Source organism: Thalassophryne amazonica, chromosome 21 (assembly GCF_902500255.1).
Source record: "Thalassophryne amazonica chromosome 21, fThaAma1.1, whole genome shotgun sequence".
Taxonomy (NCBI): domain Eukaryota; kingdom Metazoa; phylum Chordata; class Actinopteri; order Batrachoidiformes; family Batrachoididae; genus Thalassophryne; species Thalassophryne amazonica.
In genome coordinates this window covers 13,081,328-13,102,406 of record NC_047123.1, presented here as the reverse complement: position 1 = coordinate 13,102,406, position 21,079 = coordinate 13,081,328, and the positions used below count along the sequence as shown (strand labels likewise).

At 42.1% G+C, this 21,079-nt stretch overlaps 1 protein-coding gene across 3 annotated transcripts in view; it reads left to right on the top strand.

Annotated features, from left to right (window-relative positions):
* sipa1l1 (signal-induced proliferation-associated 1 like 1) overlaps positions 1–21,079 on the top strand; it is a 199,180-nt gene that overhangs the window by 151,476 nt on the left and 26,625 nt on the right. For 2 of the 3 annotated variants that reach the window (XM_034162799.1, XM_034162798.1), the window contains exons 17-20: positions 6,221–6,339; positions 11,487–11,584; positions 11,992–12,470; positions 20,023–20,214. In XM_034162799.1, coding sequence (XP_034018690.1) covers positions 6,221–6,339; positions 11,487–11,584; positions 11,992–12,470; positions 20,023–20,214 — 888 coding nt within the window. The remainder of the gene's footprint in view (positions 1–6,220; positions 6,340–11,486; positions 11,585–11,991; positions 12,471–20,022; positions 20,215–21,079) is intronic. The other variant, XM_034162800.1, reaches the window with a different exon arrangement.

Below are 21,079 nucleotides of genomic sequence, written 5' to 3'. Positions count from 1 at the left end.
AAGAGGACCAGGGAACCCCAGGCACTCCCTTATCCTGGGATTCCAGACAAAACATGCCCTTCTTTTGTAACCCTCTTGGGCATCTTTGTCCATAAGGACAATGCCCAACACACACAGCTCAGCAATGGTAAAGGCTGAGTTAGCATCACCACCCTGCTCAAACCCACCTGAGCTTGGCTGTAGGCAGTGCTTTTGCAAACACATGCCAAACACATCCACGGGTCTTGATGTCCCCTGCTGATGCCCATACCCTTTTCAGAGCGTGCCTCAAGCTCTGAAATGTCTGTTGCCTGTAAACTCACAGATGTCGTAGGCAGACAGCTGTCCCTCCATGCAGGAAACAAACCTGGTTATACAAGTAAAGTGGGAGCTAGTGGGAACCCTCCTCACAAGGGGCCTGACAAGCTCCACCAGATGGGTCAAAAGAGCTGTGTGCACCCCACCATAACCTGTCACATTGACTGGAGGAAAATGGTTGATGTACATATTCAACGACCATAGAAACAAATATTGGAAGGTCAGGCCCACAAATGTTTATGACCCCTCTATTGACAGCAACCAGGGCTACAAAGCTGCTATCCAGACCATTTTAGCAAGTCACTAACTGGCCACCAGATTCTATATCCAATGTTAATCTGCTACAAGTTTCAGACATCCTGGCATCTAAACAGAACTTCATGTTAGGGAAGGAGGACCACCTTCCCAAAGGATGGCGCCTACCGGTTCACGGGATTCAGCCAATCACAAAGTCCTTATAAAAAAGCTTTCACTTGTCGCATATCAGAAATACATCAAAACCATGGTGATGGCCTGTACCCAACTGGGTCCACTCATATTAATTTGTGCCTTCTTTTACACCCAGGAAGGGAAGCCATAACTACGACAGGCAAGCTTCCACAAAGAGAACACACACACACACACAAACTGTCATGAGATCTGCATGCCACCACCTCACTTCATAGGCATGCATTAAACACAGCCATTGTCCAACAATAACTATAATTTGGTTCATGTCAAGGTGGAACTCTCATTGATCTCTGCATTCTCATCAGCATCAAAAGACATTTCAAAATAACAAACCTAGTATGGAAATGCCAGAGATTCAACAGAGACTCCTCCTCCAACAGATAGAAACCCTCCGCTGTACCTTGGTCACTGTTAACTTCCATCTGACCCTTAATAAGACCTTGTGTGCCTTAAACTTTACTGTGTACAGTGACAGAAGTCATAACTTATGCAAGAGTAGTCAGATATCAAATGAAAACCCCCATTAGAGAACTAACTTCTTAGACAACAGCCTGAGTGATGAGAAAATGTTCCAGTCCACTGCACCAAGAATTTATTGTGGATTTACTGCGTCCAGAGGTCAGGACAGTGCAACACTCCCCAATCTGCATAAATGCAGAGGAAGTGGAGTAAGTCTCCATTATCAAGTTTCTTGGCCTTGGTGTGACAGAGGAACTATCCTGGGACATCAATGCAGCCTTTGTCATTTGGAAAGCCTAACTGCCCCTCTGCTACATAAGGAAGCTGAGGAGGGAAAATCTGTCACAGAAACTGCTGGTAAACTTCTACTACCTGTCAAGAGTGTGCTGATGTACTGTGTGTTGGTATGGTTTCCCAGCTGCACCAAGTTAGAAAAGGCAGCAATTCAGCAGATAAGCAAAACAGCAGGAAGAAGCATTGAGGCTCTGCTGCCAGACATCAAAACTATCTCGACCTGCTGCTCCCTGCAACGCTCCTTCTGGATCATCAGTGACTCTTCACACCCGTTTTAACTGTTGCCATCACAGGGAAAGGCTCATGTCTGTGCAAGCAAGAGCTAACAGAATGACCAATAGCTTTCTAGAAGCCGTAAGACATCTCACTAACGCAGCAATGCTCCTCCCACATTTCAGTTTCCTGTCAAACATAAGGAATGAATTATTAAGTGGACTAACGCACCTGTTCTTTGGCGATACTTGCACCATTGTTATATTCTACGGAGCCCTGGAAGTGTCATCGCAAAATGTTTTGCATGTGGAGAGAATGTACACACATTTTATTATATTGTGCGCATGTTTTATTATATTGTGCACACATTTTGTTATATTGTGCGCACGTTTTATTATATTGTACGCATGTTTTATTATATTGTGCGCACGTTTTGTTATATTGTGCACAAGTTTTATTATATTGTATGCACGTTTCATTATATTGTGCGCACGTTTTAAGCATCGTTTGAGTAAAACAAAGGCACAATCTACTTAAACGTGGCCACAATTTGTAAAACGTGCACTCAGTGTTGTCGTGACATATAAATGTTGGCTATTAGCCAACAAACCAGCAGAAAGTGTAATACATTTCCCTATTAGAAATGGATCTGGTCAGAGTGTATCATCATCGTTTTTGCGCACAAGGACATATAGAGAACTCCAGCTGCCCAGCATGACATCATCTGGAGTTTAAGCACATTAAAAAGGATGCTGAGGGCGAAGCGTCTCCCCGTCGTGAGGACGACAATTTAGATCATATTATGGAGTTCATTTTGAACGAAAGGAAAACGTGCGCGCGTTTTATTAATTCGAGGGCACAATTAAAAGAAAACGTGCACTCGTTTTATTAATTCGAGGGCTCAATTAAAGGAAAACATGCGTGCATTTTATTAATTTGAGGGCTCGATTAAAAGAAAATGTGGGTGCGTTTTATTAATTGGAGGGCTCGATTAAAGGAAAATGTGCACGCGTTTTATTCATTCGAGGGCACAATTAAAAGAAAACGTGCACTCGTTTTATTAATTCGAGGGCTCAATTAAAGGAAAACATGCGCGCATTTTATTAATTCGAGGGCTCGATTAAAGGAAAAAAAAAATATATATATATATATATATACAGTGAGGAAAATAAGTATTTGAACACCCTGCGGTTTTGCAAGTTCTCCCATTTAGAAATCATGGAGGGGTCTGAAATTTTCATCTTAGGTGCATGTCCACTGTGAGAGACATAATCTAAAAAAACAAAATCCAGAAATCACGATGTATGATTTTTTTTTAATAATTTATTTGTATTTTACTGCTGCAAATAAGTATTTGAACACCTACCAACCAGCAAGAATTCTGTCTCACACAGACCTGTTAATTTTTCTTTAAGAAGCCCTCTTATTCTGCACTCTTTAACTGTATTAATTGCACCTGTTTGAACTTGTTACCTGTATAAAAGACACCTGTTCACACACTCAATCAATCACACTCCAACTTGTCCACCATAGCCAAGACCAAAGAGCTGTCTAAGGACACCAGGGACAAAACTGTAGACCTGCACAAGCCTGGGATGGACTACAGCTTGGTAGAAGACAACAACTGTTATGATTATTTATTAGAAAGTGGAAGAAACACAAGATGACTGTCAATCTCCCTCGGTCTGGGATTCCAATCAAGATCTCACTTTGTGGGGTAAGGATGATTCTGAGAAAGCTCAGAACTACACAGGAGGACCAAGTCAGTGACCTGAAGAGAGCTGGGACCACAGTCACAAAGATTACATTAGTAACACATGATGCTGTCATGGTTTAAAATCCTGCAGGGCAGCAAGGTCCCCCTGCTCAAACCAGCATATGTCCAGGCCCGTTTGAAGTTCACCAGTGACCATCTGGATGATCCAGAGGAGGCATGGGAGAAGGTCATGTGGTCAGATGAGACCAGAATAGAGCTTTTTGGAATCAACTCCACTTACCATGTTTAGAGGATGGGAACAACCCCAAGAAAACCATCCCAACTGTGAAGCATGGGGGTGGAAACATCATACTCTGGGGTGCTCTTCTGCAAAGGGGACAGGACGACTGCACCGTATTGAAAGGAGGATGGATGGGGTCATGTATTGCAAGATTTTGGCAAACAACCTCCTTCCCTCAGTAAGAGCATTGAAGATGGGTCATGGTTGGGTCTTCCAGCATGACAATGACCCCAAACACATAGCCAGGACAACTAAGGAGGGGATGCGTAAGAAGCATTTCAAGGTCCTGGAGTGGCCTGGCCAGTCTCCAGACCTGAACTCAATAGAAAATCTTTGGAGGGAGCTGAAACTCCAAACCTGAAAGATTTGGAGAAGATCTTGTATGGAGGAGTGGACCAAAATCCCTGCTGCAGTGTGTGAAAACTTGGTCAAGAACTACAGGAAATGTTTGACCTCTGTAATTGCAAAGAAAGGCTACTGTACCAAATATTAACATTGATTTTCAAAGGTGTTGGAATACGTATTTGCAGCAGTAACATACAAATAAATTATTAAAAAAAATCATACATTGTGATTTCTGGATTTTTTTTTTTTTTTTAGATTATGTCTCTCACAGTGGACATGCACCTAAGATCAAAATTTCAGACCCTTCCATGATTTCTAAGTGGGAGAACTTGCAATATATATATATATATATATATATATATATATATATATATATATATATAATGATCCTTTATTAGTCCCACAACGGGTAAATGTATGTATGATGCTACAGCATCAAAGGCATAGTCAGAGCAATTGTGCAAAGTATGCAGAAATAAGGTAAAAGAAAAAATACCAAAAACACAAAGAAGTCAAGTTCTGTGTGGAATAAAAATAAATGCTGTAGAATACACTATATACAGACAAGAAAAAGAGTGCATCATAATACGAGGTCTGTTAGAAAAGTAACAGGCCTTTTTATTTTTTGCAATAACCTTATGGATTTGAATCACGTGTGATTGCATCAGCCAAGCTTGAACCTTCGTGCGCATGCGTGAGTTTTTTCACACCGGTCGGTTGCGTCATTTGCCTGTGAGCATGCTTTGTGTGAGCAGTGGTCCTCCTCCCTCGGCGGATTTTCATTGTGAGGAAAATGTCTGAACGGCTGAAGCAGCGCTGCATCAAATGTTTCCAGAAACTGTGAGAGATAGCCAGGTGGAAACCATTCTTAAAATTCAGATGGCTTTCGGTGAAGATCTTATGGGCATCACAGAGATTAAGGACCATTACAACCGGATTAAAGACAGCCCACAGTGGCTGAGGGCGCACCGCGCTCCGAGCGGCGATCAACAGGCTGAAACGACCAGATCATTTCCAAACTGAATGCTGTGTTGATCCGGGACGTCGTCTGACCAAAGAAATGGCAGAAAAGGTGGACATAGCACTTTCCCGGCACATTCCACTGTTAAAGGAGATTTTGTCATGAAAACAGGAGCAGAGGAATTCGCCACGGAGCCGCTAATGGCGCGGAACATAAGCACCTCCGTGTTGGTCTTACAGGACATGTTGTGACATGCTCAGCTCTTCGACAATTTCTTGGATACTCACTCGACTGAAAAGCCACCCGAAGCCGTCTGAATCTTCCGAATGGTGGAAGAGCTGGGCATGTCCCGTGAGACTTCCAACATGGAGGTGCTTTTTGTTCTGCGCCATTAGCGGCTCTGTCCTGACGCGCGAATTCCGCCGTACGTCTTTCATTACAAAATCTCCTGTAACATTGTAATGTGCCAAAAAAGTGCTATGTCCACCTCTATTGCTATTTCTCTGGTAGTCACACGATGTCCCTGATCAACACAGCCTTCACGTTGGAAATGATCCGGTCGTTTCAGCCTGTCGATGGCCGCTTGGAGCGCGGCGCGCCCTCAGCCGCTGTGGGCCGTCTTTAATCCGGTTGTAATGCTCCTTAATCTCTGTGATGCCCATAAGATCTTCAACAAAAGCCATCTGAATTTTCCAAATGGTTTCCACCTGGCTGTCTCTCACAGTTTCTGAAAAAATGTTGATGCAGCAAAGCGGCAGTCACTCGGCCATTTTCCTGACAATGAAAATCCGCCACAGGGGCTGGACCACTCCTCCCACAAACCGTGTTCACAGGCGAATGACGCAACCGACAGGCATGAAAAAACTCACGCATGCGCACGAAGGTTCAAGCTTGGCTGATGCAATCACACGTGATTCAAATCCATAAGGTTTTAGCAAAAAATAAAAAGGTCTGTTATTTTTCTAACAGACCTCATATTGCGCACGAGTATTCAAGTGATGTTGTACATGAGTGTAAAAGTTATTATTGCACAAGAATGTGTAATACTATTGCATATGCGGGACAGAAAAATGTTACAATAATGATATTAGTGATTTGAGTGGTGTGTGCGTGTTTGTGTGTATGTTAAAATGAATAAAAAATGTGTGTAAAAACTAATTTATTCAGATTAGCCTGATTTTTTGCATATCTTGTCATTTGCTAGATTTGTGGGAAATCGTCACTCTCCGTTGTCTACTGAGAGAGAAAGTGGTTCCAGTGGCAAATCCTCTCCTAACTGGTCAAGAATGGAGGAAGGAGGGGGAGGTGAACGAGGGTCAACAGGTGAATATATCCACATTTGATTTTGTGCAACCCTAAATCAGAAAAAGATGGTTATACTTATTTTCCCCACTGCTGGACACGGTTATTGGCACCCTTTGAATGAATTTACATTGAATGATCACTTTTAGACCAGGTTTTCTTGACCAACATCAGGGAATGGATCCATTAACATTTCGAAATTACGGCATGTGTCGTGGACTTCACATCACTCATTAACAAATACAATGGCACTGAACCTGTCTGGAGCAGGTCGTCCTCAAAAACAAAGTGACAGTGCGAGGAGACGAGTGAGGGAAGACACCAGTGACAAATGTGAGTTATAGACTTTCGACTGTTGCATTGGCAGTTCTACAGCTTTATGTTGGTATGGCAAGTTGGGCTTTCTTCACAAGAGCCTATGAAATCTCAGCTCCCCTTTGCCAGAAGGCACATGGAAGACTGAAGCCTTGATTTGATCAGCCTCGATTTTTTTTGGTATAAAAATCTGTCTTTGGTGCCACATTTAGTTATTTATCTATATCATAACAGCCAAGTGGTGTCTGTGTGCATGCGTGCGTGTGTGTGGCTTTGATTATGCAAAAACCGGGGAGAGCTGACATTTTCAGTTTGGTATGCTTATGTATTCTGGGTCAAGGATGAACACTGCAAAAACAGAGGGTTGATAGGACAAATGTTTTTGGAGAAATTAGCAATTTTAACTAACCAATAAGCAGTGGGTGTTGTGCTGTAATGCACCATGGGAATTTAGGGTTTCAAAAGATGATGTTGTGGTTCATGTTAAACAGTGTTGTTAGTGTTATTGATTTATTGTGTTTTTGTACTTCAATTGGTTTATTCAGTTTAGATAAGTGTTCTGTTGCTGTTCTGTCTTCCACCACCGTCTCTGTTTGTCAAATTTAAAAGCACCTGCATACAGCAGAATGCAGAAAAGACAAACAGCTGTGCATGCTTGTGTGCATGCAATTGTAACCACGCACAGACTGGGGGGAGCTGACATTTGCCATTTGGGTCAAGGATGGATGGCGCCAAAACCAAATGTTGATAGGACTAATATTTTTAGAGAAGCTACATATATTAGCTAACAACTCTGAACAATGGACACTGATATTTTTACATTCTGGATTCACACACCAATCCAGCAGGGGGCGGTAAATTATATTTTAAAAGCCTGAGTGTGTGATTTTATTTAGTAAGTACATAATATAATTGTAAATACATAAAACATATATGGATAACACAAGAAAATTAAAACACTTATTTCCATTGTGGTCCATTTAAAAATCAAATGACAAAATAGAAGCTAAAATAAAATGATTAAAATAATACTACTACTAATAATAGTGTGTATATGATAAGAAGCTAAACAATTTGGGCAGCACAGTGGCTTAGCGGTTAGCATTGTTGCCTCACAGCAAGAAGGTCATGGTCATAAAAAGGTCATAAAAAAGCTTTTCAACCTACCATCCCTGGTTCTCAAGACCAAGCACCAAAGTGGCTCTACTCTTCTTTTTTTAGATATTTAGATATACTTTAGTATACATGGGTATACACTAGTAGAGTTCTACCTTAGATTTGGAATGTATAATAGAAGATATACCCAGTGGTGGAAACAGCTAACCAAACCTAAAAATTTATCGGAAGCTACAGCTAACCGATAGCTTTCAGTATTGTCTCCAGTACACTTACAACTACTAACAAGCTGATTTTGAGTGTTAGCACAATGATCGCTTCTGGTAGCGCCAAAGACACACACAGACCCAAACAATGAATCACCACTTCTGTCTTTGTGCGCCCTGCCCTCTGCTGGAAGGTCCTGTTTACTACATGGCTTGCAGCAATGAAACAGTTGAGAGGAGCAGTAAAGCTCAACTCTATTCAATAGCAGTGTCGCCATGAGGTGGAGATCTTGGAAAATAAAGCAGTGCTGACTTATGGTTTGTGATTTCTAAATAAAATTAGTGTCATTAGTGTCAAAATTAATGTCATTTCTGTCATTTGTACAAAGTTAAAATATAACACACATCTTTTCATTTTAGGGTGGTGGCCAAGTGGTTAATGCGCTTGGTTTCAGTTCAGAAGGTTCCGGGTTCAAATCCCACCCCTGCCACATTTCTTCATGTAATGTGGAGTTGCGTCAGGAAGGGCATCCGGCGTAAAACTTGTGCCAATTCAACATGCAGATCCACCTTGGATTTGCTGTGGTGACCCCGAGTGCAAACAAGGGAGCAGCCAAAGGGACTTACTTTTACTTTTCATTTTAAATAATGCACTAATTCTGAAGTTTTGTAACAAGCACAGACAGATGCGAAAGGGATTATGGGTAAATGAGCCTCCACTATCACTGATTGGTTGACTCATTCATTCTATGTAAAAACCAACACGTTAATGTGACGTGACGTGTGTGTTAGTATTTAAATGTGCTTTTGTAAAATATGCCATTTTATTTATATGTAAAAATAAAATAAGCCATTTGCAAAAGCCAACTAACTCAAGTTGTGATTTGAAAACCGTCTGATGTAACCGGTGTCAAAATGCATAGAACACTGCCATCTACTGGAGCCCAGGCGCTCAGCCCCTTACCCATAATCCTTTGTGTACCAGTTTTTTTTTAAACAATAAAATCCACAATGACAATTGTAAATGAACATTATACAACCAAAACGTATGCTTTTAGTTCTTCAGCTGCAGTAATCTCAGGCACGCAAAGAGTTATAATTTATGTGATATCTCAATATTTAGTGCAAATACTGCCATGAACACTACTGGCCAGTAGATGGCAGTAGAGACCGTAGAGCAAACAGGAAAATATTGGAAAAGCAACCTGAGCTGCTTCTGACATTTAAAACAAACACAGTAACAAGTAACAACATCTATAAACCCAGAGAATATATTCATGAGCATTTTAGGCACAATATATAAAAAGCCTACTCTGTGTCAGCCTGATCCTGTCAGATCTCAGAAGCTAAGCAGAGCAGGATCTGGTTAGTACTTGGATGTGAGACCTCTTTGGAACACCAGCGGCTGTGTGTGTTTCTCCAGGGAAAACTGGAGTTGCGTCAGGAACGGCATCCGGCGTAAAAACCTGTGCCAATTACCGATGCAGCTCTGGCTGTATCCGCTGTGGCGACCCCGAACAAAACCGGGAGAAGCCGAATGAACAACAACATACAAAGAGTTTAATGCTGTTGTCCGTGTGGAGCCTGATCAGAGCGTCTCAAATGCATTTCTACTGTCGTGACTGTACCCGTAATGCACTGGGCAGCAGAGCATGTCCACACTAAAACCTACAAATTACTGCAGTACTTTAAAACTAAAACATATAGCTGATATCTGCACATTATAAAACTTCAGAAGTGACGTTAATTTAAATAACATGTCTGAAATTAGTTTGGTTAAGATTTTAACCATAAGCTAAAACTGTATGCCTCTGGATGACTTGGGTGATATTGCCGGTGAATTAGTATGGTGTCAGGAGCAATTATCTTGTGACCAGTTTACCTCTGACTGCAGAGGATAGAGCGGTTTCTCCCTAAACCAGCTGTCCTCTGTTTACAGAGAACAGAGCTGTTTATCTGCTACAAAACAGGTAAGCGCTAAAATCTTTGATATAAGATTTAACAAAGGTTTTTATCTGTTAAAGCTTTTTTTACTTCACCTGCAAAAATATGTTAGCGATTTAAAAATTATCGGACTAGTATTTATCGGAAGATAATCGGAAGATAAAAACGCTATATAAATGCAGTCCATTTAACAACACTCAATAAGTGTTTGGGAACTGAGGACACAAATTGTTGAAGCTTTATAGGTGGAATTCTTTCCCATTCTTGCTTGATGTACGACTTCAGTTGTTCAAGGGTCTCCGTTGTCGTATTTTGTGCTTCATAATGTGCCACACATTTTCAATGGGCAACAGGACTGGACTGCAGGCAGGCCAGTCTAGTACCCGCACTCTTTTACTATGAAGCCACGCTGTTGTAACACCTGCAGAATGTGGCTTGGCATTGTCTTGCTGAAATAAGCAGCATGTGTTGCTCCAAAACCTGGATGTACCTTTCAGCATTGATGGTGCCATCACAGATGTGTAAGTTGCCCATGTCATGGGCACTAACACACCCCCATACCATCACAGATGCCGGCTTTTCAGCTTTGCGCTGGTAACAGTCTGGATGGTCATTTTCCTCTTTTGTCCGGAGAACACGACGTCCATGATTTCCAAAAAGATTTCCATCAGACCACAGCACACTTTTCCACTTTGCATCTGTCGATTTCAAATGAGCTCGGGCCCAGAGAAGGCGGCGGCGTTTCTGGATGTTGTTGATGTTTGGCTTTCACTTTGCATGGTAGAGTTTTAACTTGCACTTGTAGATGTAGTGATGAACTGTGTTAACTGACAATGGTTTTGTGAAGTGTTCCTGAGCCCACGCGTAAGATCCTTTACACAATGATGTTGGTTTTTAATGCAGTGCTGCTTGAGGGATTGAAGGTTATGGGCATTCATTGTTGGTTTTCAGCCTTGCCGCTTACGTGTAGAAAGTTCTCCAGATTCTCTCCCTAAATTCCTTGTAATTGAATGTTGAGAAACATTTTTCTTAAACTGTTGGACTATTTTTCACGCAGTTGTTGGTGATCCTCGCCCCATCTTTGCTTGTGAACAGCTGAGCCTTTTGGGGATACTCCTTTTATACCCAGTCATGACACTCACCTGTTTCCAATTAACCTTTTCACCTGTGGAATGTTCCAAACAGGTATTCTTTGAACATTCATCAACTTTCCCAGTCTTTTGTTGCCACTGCCCCAGGTTTTTTTGAAATGTGTTGCAGGCATCCATTTCAAAATGAGCAAATATTTGCACAAAAACAAAAAAAAAGTCTTATCAGTTTGAACATTAAATATCTTGTCTTTGTGGTGTATTCAGTTGAATATAGGTTGAAGAGGATTTGCAAATTATTTGTATTCTGTTTTATTTACATTTCACTCAACATCCCAACTTCACTGGAATTGGGGTTGTAGCATCAAACTTTCCTCCATTCATGTCTGACCATCTACCCACAACTGTAAAAATAAATAGTTTTTGATTAATCTTCTTGTATCTTTGGGTTTGCATGTTTGTGTGCTTTGCCACCAACTGCAGCTTTGATTTATTGCAGAAGCTCCAGTCTCCAAGTCTGGTCCAGGTTACTCTGGAGCTCCCCGCATCCAGAGGCAGGAACAGGTCATCCACCTGTCTCCCAAGAAGGGCAGCCAGGTCAGACATTGTTCTATTTTCTGGTTCTGCTTGAACACAGCTAACACAGTGTAATTGAAGCTTATATATGGATGCATGTAAAAATTGATTTGTGAGACACACTTGAGGTTTTGTCCTCCCCATCAACTCTCACTTGTAAGAGCTGAATATATATATGTGAGAGGCAGAGAGATATTGGTCAGTAAAACTTTGGGCAACAAAAAAAAAACAGTTCTTTGAGTACCATTTTATGGTATTGTAGTTTTTATGCAAAAACTCGTAGCACTTTGTAAGGTATCATACATTATCCAGATGGATAACTGACATTAAAATCTGGGTTAGTTCTGGGAAAATATGTTAATTGCTGAAAGGTTGATGCTCCTTAAATTTTCTTTTCCTCTTTTTCTGATTTCTTTTCATTTTGTTAGTCTGACAGTCCTTACTCTGGCCAGTCCAGCAGTAACACACTATCCAGTACAACTTCCAGTGGCGGCCATAGCGACAGTGATAAATGGTATGAGCTGGGTGCAGGTGGCAGCACCGGTGGGGACCAGGGTGACACAGAACCCAATGGCCTGGGAGGAGGAGGCTATCTCCAGGGTCCCTCAGCTGATGGCAGTACCGAGACCAGTTCTTATGGAATCCCTCATCATGTGCACCCCCACTCCCACCATGGCAGCACTACCTCCCTGCTTGCTCCAGGTGGAGGCAGAGAGCGTGTGGCATCCCCTTGGCACAGTCCCACTGAGGGAAGCCGCAGGATGCTGGAGAGGTCACCGCCTGCTGCTGAGTCTGCTGGCCCTCCAGCAGAAAGGAGCCTGAACATAATTGGTCGAAGCCCACCTACGCACCTCCTTGTTCGCGACAGCAGCACCTACAGCCTGAGTGATACTGGGTCCCACGCAAGGTCCGTCTGTGTTACTGTAATGTTTGTGTTTATGTCTAACAGTAAGTCTGATAGGGTCATGTGATTATACTGAGCTAAGTTGGACACACAGCTCTCTGGGTTCCACCGGCAGAACGCTTATTCACCAGATTGCTTTCATACTGTGAATGGAACAATAACTAAATGTCTGAAATTCTTTTGTTTTTTTTCCCCTTCTTCACTGCCGGTGCATGCTCAGTTATGTGGCAGAATTCTTGTGTCATGAAACACAAGGCAAATACCTGGAAGTGGCAGATTTAACTTCATTTTGCACATATGGCTAGTAACATGTGAAAAATCTAATTTACAGACTGCTGTGTGTCATGTTACCATCCGCTATCAACCAAACAGTTAGTCCCCCAATCACACTAGAGGCTGAATGAGCTCGAATGCCGTCCAAATGAAAAATCGACCTCCAATCAGGCAAAGTCAAGGTGCAATCGAAACCCTCCAAGAGCATACTGCGTGCATTCCAAACAGTTGGGTAAATTCTTGTGGCCAGCCCAAATGTTTAGCTCATGACATGTTCAGAACAGTCGAGGTGCAGTCAAGGTGGAAAAATACACATCATATCACAGATACATTGACAGTCCACTTCCTGATTTAGAAGATGTATCTGTAATATTATGTTATCATAGCTGTAACAGCCTTTTCAGATGGCTGTGCAACGCGCCTGCACGTCTCTGAGTGGTGGACCAGCGTGCACATCTGAATAGCCTGTCACAGCTGTAATACGCATCATATGACAGATACATTGTCAGTCCACCTCCTGATTTAGACAATGTATCTGTAATATTATCTTATCATGGTGTAACAGCCTGTTCAGATGGCTGCACAACGCGCCAGCGCGTCTCTGTGCGGTTTGCCAGCGTACACAGCTGAACGTGGTGTCACAGCTGTAATAAACAAAATAATAATCACTTTTGGAACGGCTCCAGATGCGCTTCCCATCATACAGTGGCAAAACAGCCACGCCACATCCATCAGCTGTCATGTCATCCGTGTGACATGGGTGCAAAGTGGGATGGTGACATCTGCCATGATCTGAGGGTAGATGTATCATTCACTACGAAATAATTATTCCATATGACGTCATGTCCAGACAGATCTCAAGCTTGGTTGATCGCTTGCCCGCCCGCCTGCTGTCTCTAAACCCCCCGACTCTCTCCAGGACATCAGTCCTTTAGCAAACAGTGGGCATTTCCGCCGTCCAGCGGATGCAAACAACGATGAGGGCAGACTGTTCTGTGTGGAAAATCCCTGATGAATGAGAGCTTTTGGATATGATTCTGGATTCTTACTGGCATTTCAGATTGGACCGGGGTTCATACACGCGCCTCCCACATACACAACAACCACATGTGTGGACGGAGCGGGTTGGAGCGCAGTCTGGGCATTCAGAAAGCTGTCCTCCGCGATTCTTATTCTCTCCCAGATGTGGCACGAATTGTTTTTTTTTGTACATTCTGCCTGATTTGGCTCGTGCTTATTCGTACTAAGTGTGATGGGACCTTTAGTAAATCACCAGCAAAACTGTGTCTACCCCAACATGCAAAAGTTTGAATTGCCGACACAACTGAACAATTATCTAGAATCTTAGTTAAATTAGACCCTAAATGTGCCTCAAGACTTTCTAACTCCAAATATTGTTAATAACTTTGAATTATGTAGCTTTACTGAGAACGGAGAAAATGTGGATACTTCAGAAGGTATATTTTCAGTCTTAATCTAAGGTAGGTTAGTTGTACATTTGTGATTTATTAATTATGTGTCTATTGGAGTAGAGCAGCTTCTTTTTTCAGAGCGCTTTGCTTTTTTCTTTCTTTTTTGCAGCCATTCTGAACACTTTTTTTAAAATCTTTCAACTTTTAACTAACAGCTGTGTTATCAGTCCCTCCCTGCAGCTCTGAGGTAGAGCGTGCACGCAGACAAATCTGGTGACTGTAATTCCACAGAAATCAGTCAGTTTGTAAGAGGTGCATGCAGGCAGGGTGACGGGAGGAAAAGCAACAGATGAGTTTGAGTGAGCAGAAAGTACTGAAAGCTGTAAATGTGCTATGTAAATTATGGCTGTCAGTCAGTAAATGTTGCAGCTCTGTGTGCTGCTTTAGAAAGAAATTACCACTAGTCAACTAATATTTTGAAAACATTGTCAGTTAGTAAAGCCCTGCTTCTCCATCTCCTCAGCAGCTTCACTAGCATTGTGACAGGTGACAGTCCCGGTCTGGAAATGTATTCGCATCTTTGTGAAGGACGTTTGAAAGCAGATTTGGTTTTCTTTCAGTGCTTTCTTAGTCGCGATGTAATCCTTTCTTTTCTGCTGTACATCTGCTGCATAATTGTGGTCAAAATAAACACGTTTGTCTTGAACGTGCAGCTGTTTCTTCCAGGCCACTCTGAGAACCTTTTCCTTTGTAGTAAAGCTCAAAAAGCGGACTACGATGGAGCGCAGTGATGCTCCAGAAGGTGGCCGGGGACCCAGAGCTCAGGGAGCCCACTCAACCCCCAGGGCTGTCCCTTGTTGGAAATCCAGACTGTCGCCGAGGTCAGTCATTAAGTTCTCAACAAACGGTACAGCTGAGGTGCTCTCTGGAATCTCAGTCTCTGGGACTCCGTATATGCGGATGTTATTGCAGCGAGAGTGACTCTCCAGCTCTGACAACTTATTTTGTAAAACTCGCTGGTTGTTGAGAAGGTCCAGTAAAGTATCCTTCACAGCCAAGTCCCGCTTTACTTTTTTTTGTATTTCCTGGTTGATTTTAGTACATAACTCGTCCATTTGGGCCTTCATGTCACTTTTGATTATTTCCCAAAAGTCAGAAAGATCCTTTTTCATTTGTGACTTTAGTTTGTCCAGCCTCTTCACCATAACTTCGCTCACCACAGAGCGAATGGTGGTACTTGTGGCTACTGCATTAGCTTCTTCTGTGCCATTATCATCCGAGCTAACTAGGCTAGCATGGCTGGAGTCATAGTAAGAACTCGTACCAGTTTTCTTGTCTTGTCCCGGACCTCAATTGTCCAATTATCCCTGCTCATCTTCGAAATATTTTCAAAGCAAATTTTTAATGAAAAGACTTCGAGTTTTGGGGTTATCAAAGGCTGAAATCGGAGCATCGCTTTATGCGTCCATCTTGTTCACGCTACCGGAAATTGTCCCCGGTGAATTCTGATTCATGATAATGGGAAGAGTCAACATCGAACAATCAAAAAGTGACATTGCTATGAACATTTGGCCGCCACAAGCCAGTTATCCCTGTGGTAACTTTTCCGACACCTCCTGATTAAAACCCAAAATGTCAGAAGGATTGTGAGGCCCTGCTTTCGCGGTCTGAATTCATACTGAAAATCAAGATCAAGCGAGCTTTTGACCTTCTGCTCCATGGGAGGTTTCTGTCCTCCCTGAGTTTGCCTTAGGACACCTGTGGTACCATTTGACAGGTGGACCACCCCATTCAAACTCCCCACCTGCCACTGTCCCCAGGAGTGGTCTGAGAGCACCAGAAGTGAGAGCCTGTGTGGGGCTCACCTCGCCGGGTGTACTGACAAAAAAAAAAAAAAAACATTTTTGCAGATATGGGGTTTGCGATCAAGATTTCCAGAAATCAGTGGTGGGCACAGTTCTGTTAATCCGACAGCCGATAATTACTGAAGATAAAGTTTTCATTATCGGATTATCTTTTCAGATAACTTTGAAAACCATTATCGGACTGATTATCTTCCGATAAATTTTTGTCCGATAATTTTTAGACCGTTAATGTGGTAAACAAACGTGAACAGATGTGTCGCCCTACCCTCTGCAAACAGAGGAGAACTGCTTCTAGAAGAAACCACTCTATCCTCTGCAGGCAAAGGAGAACTGGCCACAAAAACAAAAAAATAATTTATTTTAACCCCATACTGATACGTGCCCAAGTCATCCAGAGGTATACATTTTTAACTTATGGTTCAAATTTTAACCAAATTTATTTCAGACAAGCTATTTAAATTAACATCACTTCTGAAGTTTTATAAAGTTTAGTTTTAAAGTAATATGCTAATTTTTAAGGTTTTAGTGTGGGCTTGCTGTGTCCAAGTGCATTATGGGGTAATAGGGTAATCTTAGTACATTCACGACAGGAGAATACATTTGAGACACTCTGGTCAGGACAACAGCATTAAACGCTAGTGCCTAAAACTCTTGTGAATATATTCTCTGGGTTTATAGATGTTGTTATTGTGTTTGCTTTTATTAAATTCCACTCATCTTAAACGTAGCAAGTAGCAACACAGATTATCTGGAATTTTGTGTTTGCAAGTTTTCAAGGTCTCTACTGCCATCTACTGACAAGTAGTGTTGATGGCAGTATTCAGACTGAAGCTGGGCAGACACTATGATATTTTTCAATCACTGTACTCCTTTCCACCTCAAACTGTACCACAGAACCGCATAGTGTAAAAGTTTAGAGCGCACGATTTATGTTCTCACACAGATTGTATGTTCAAAATCCACACACCGGACTCGTACTTCCAGAAGCAAAATGTAAACAGAAGCTTTTTTTCAAACTTAATTTACAAAAACTCTCGATGGGAGACATCAAAGTTAAAAAAAAAGACAAGACAGGTCTGCGGTGTTTGCACAGGCACAGTGCGAGAGGTGGTCATGAGATGTTAAACGCAGCTTGTTACTCCATGTATACTAAACGATGCAGGACTTGCGATTAACCTGAAACTCTGTGCGATCCAAAAAATTCTCGCACGAATGAAAAATCAGCTGAAAAAGGGCCAAAACTCGCACTGGCACCAGTAGATCATGGCAGTGTTCTATTTATTTTGACACCGGTTATATCAGATGGTTATCTAATTACAACTTGGCTTTTTTTTTTTTTTTTTTTTTGAAAATGCCTTTTTTTACAAATAAAAAATAGCATATTTTACAAAAGCACATTTATCTGTAAACACCAGCACACGACACGCGTCACATTAACGTATTGGTTTACATAGAATGAATCAACCAATCAGTGTTAGCGGAGGCATATTTTACCCAGAATGCAATCTGTTGTTTGTTACAAAACTTCAGAATTAGTGCATTGTTCAACATTAAAAGATATATGTTATATCTTAACTTTGCACAAATAACAGAATTGACATTAATGGAGTTATTCTATCAGTATTTATTTTATTTATATACCAAACCATAACTCAGCACTGTTTTATTTTCCAAGACCTCAGCCTGACGTCAGTGCTGTGATTGAGTAGAGAGTTGAGCTTTGCAGCTCCTCTCAGTTGCTTCTGTGCTGGAAGCCTTGTAGTAAACTGAAGCTTCCAGCAGGGGGCAGGAAGCTCAAGAACAGAAGTGCTGACTCATTGTTTGGGTCTGCTGTTGCTTTTGATGCTTCCAAAAGCGATCATTGTGTTAAAACTCAAAATCAGCTTGTTTAGTAGTTGCAAGTGTACCGGAGACGATACTGGAATTTATCGGTTAGCTGTAACTTCCGATACATTTTTGGGTGGTTTATCATTTTAGCATTATCAAAGATAACTTTTCAGTTATCCGATTATCTGTTATCGAAGTTAATTTTTTGGTTATCTGTGCTCACTACTACCAAAAATAATTCATCTGTCATAGATTCCCTTGCACATTACCCTATGGAATCTGGAGATCAGCACTGGCACCAATGGTTCGAGCTTCATCTTAATGGGTTAAGAGATACCCCATCCCACAGAGCCAAATGCTTTCAGAAATTTTTTCTGGAAATACGAGGTCTATTAGAAAAGTATCCGACCTTATTATTTTTTTCAAAAACCATATGGATTTGAATCACGTGTGATTACATCAGACATGCTTGAACCCTCGTGGGCATGCGAGAGTTTTTTCACGTCTGTCGGTTACGTCATTCTCCTGTGGGCAGTCTTTGAGTGCGGAGTGGCCCACCCTCTCATCGATTTTTTCATTGTTTAGGAATGGCTCAAAGACTGCTGCTTTGTTTGATCAAAATTTTTTCAAAACTGTAAGGCACAACTGAGTGGACACCATTCGATAAATTCAGCTGGTTTTCGGTAAAAATTTTAACGGCTGATGAGAGATTTTGGTCTGGTAGTGTCGCTTTAAGGACGGCCCACTGCGCCTGACGGCGATCTGTGCTTCGAGGCGGCAGCGTCTCGCCGTTTCAAGTTGAAAACTTCCACATTTCAGGCTCTGTTGACCCAGTAAGTCGTCAGAGAACAGAGAACTTTCAGAAGAAGTCAGCATGAGGAGTTTATTCGGACATTCCATTGTTAATGGACATTTTGTAATGAAAGAATGTGCGGGCAGAGTCGCATGTCGGGCCGGACCCGACCGCGGGGGGTCGCGACAGGAAAAACACCTCCGTTGGAAACCTTAACGGGCAAGTTGGAACATGCCCAAGCTGTTAAACAATTTCTCAGTTACTCACTTGTTGAAAGCCATCAAAAGCCTGAATTTTACAAATGGTTTTCAACACGGAGGTGTTTTTCCTGTCGCGGCGCACACAGATTCGCTGAGTCGTCACGGAAATGACTCGGCGAATTTGCGCGCACGTCTTTCATTACAAAATGTCCTTAAACAGTGGAATGTCCGCATAAAGTCCTCATGCCGGCCTCTTCTGAATCTTCTCTGTTCTCTCACGACGTCCTGGGTGAATTAAGCCTTATATTAGGATGTTTTCAGGTCGAAACAGGCCGACGATGGCGCCTGGAAGCGCTGCATGACGTCCCGCTGCGTGGGAAGTCCTTACACCGACAGAAACACCCCATAATCTCTCATCAGCCGTTAAACTTTTCACTGAAAACCAGCTTAATTTCTCGGATAGTGTCCACTCGGATATTCCTCACAGGTCCAGAAAAAATGTTGATAAAGCAACGTGCGCCGTCTGGAGCAGCGTGTGAAACAAAGGAATTCAGCCGAGAGAGCGGGACCACATCTCACTCAAGGCCTGCCCACAGGGAAATGACGTCACCGACACGCGTGAAAAAACTCACGCATGCGCACGAGGGTTCAAGCATGATTGGTGTAATCGCACGTCATTCAAATCCATATAGTTAAAAAAATAAAAGGGTCGGTTTATTATCTAATAGACCTTGTATGTAGATATTTACTTCAAAACATATAGACTTCTTATTTAGTCTTTAAGCTGCTCAAGAAATGTCTTCAGGTTATCATTAGCATTGATAACTGAAGATGCCAATTAGGTTTGAGATGAAATTTCAACAGGAAGTACAGCTGTTTGAGAGAAACATTTCAGATGTGAGCAGAGACAAGACTGCAAATAGATTATCACTGCTGAAGTAAACTAAATGATTTGAATGTTGTGCAAGGCTCATCAAATCATTAACACTTCTCCTACACTAACTTGAGAAAATATGGCAATAATGTCTATAAGTGAAGCGGTACCTCATCAGCTTTCTGTCCCAACTATCCTACAAAAAAATGAACTGCAACCTTGATACTTGCAATAATTTTAATAAATGTATCAATATTTCTGTGGTGTCTTGTCATGATGAGCAAATTTCTCCTAATCTCTTCCTGTACCAGCACCAGGCATTCAGGCCACAGCTCCCCCAGAGAGGAGTCCTCTTCTTCAGCCACCTCTCCTTCATCTCATCCCTTTGTATCTGCTGGACCCAAGAGCTTCTACCCCCGTCAGGGAGCGCAGTCTAAGTTCCTGATTGGCTGGAGGAAGCCTGGATCTACCATCAATTCTGTCGACTTTGGTGATTCACGCAAGTAAGGATGCAGGAACAACGGAATCTGCCATGCTCCTTAAACTCAAACATGGGATTAAATTCTATACAGTCACACCCACTGTTTGATTTGGTTATTATTACGGTACCGCTACAGCCTGTGTGTGTCTGTGTATTTGTGTGTGTGTGTGTGTGTGTGTGTGTGCATGTGTGTGTGCAGCAAAACAAAATACTCTGCCGTTAGATAATGTGATTGTGTGTCAGTCTGCTCCTTATTAGCAGGTAAGATTTTTAATCCTGTATCTTCTCACAAAGTCCTCAGGTAAATATGTGAAGCATGTGAACATCCAACATAAAAATGTTGAAAATGCACTTCTAATAGACTACAACACATTGCTTTGTGAGTTCTTCAAAAGGATTTCACCATCAGTCACAAAAAAACAAAGCGTGCAAGGACAGAACTATTCAGAAAGGCCATTTTTAGCACTTTGGCAGCCATCTTTAATTTAATTTAATTTCACAGGTGTCCACCCCTAATTATTTTCTATATAGCCTGTGCTACATGTGTGCCGAATTTCATGCTTTCTTCATAATCTGAACAATAATTTTGCTTTGAACATGTATTACTTGTACCCGCGATGTAGTTTTTTCAGTGATGACCCAACCCTCATGACCACAGAAAGAGACAGCACGACAGACACAGAGAGAGAGAGACAGCACGACAGACACAGAGAGAAAGAGAGAGACAGCACGACAGACACAGAGAGAAAGAGAGAGACAGCACGACAGACACAGAGAGAGAGAGAGAGACAGCACGACAGACACAGAGAGAAAGAGAGAGACAGCACGACAGACACAGAGAGACAGCACGACAGACACACAGAGAGAGAGAGAGAGAGAGAGAGAGA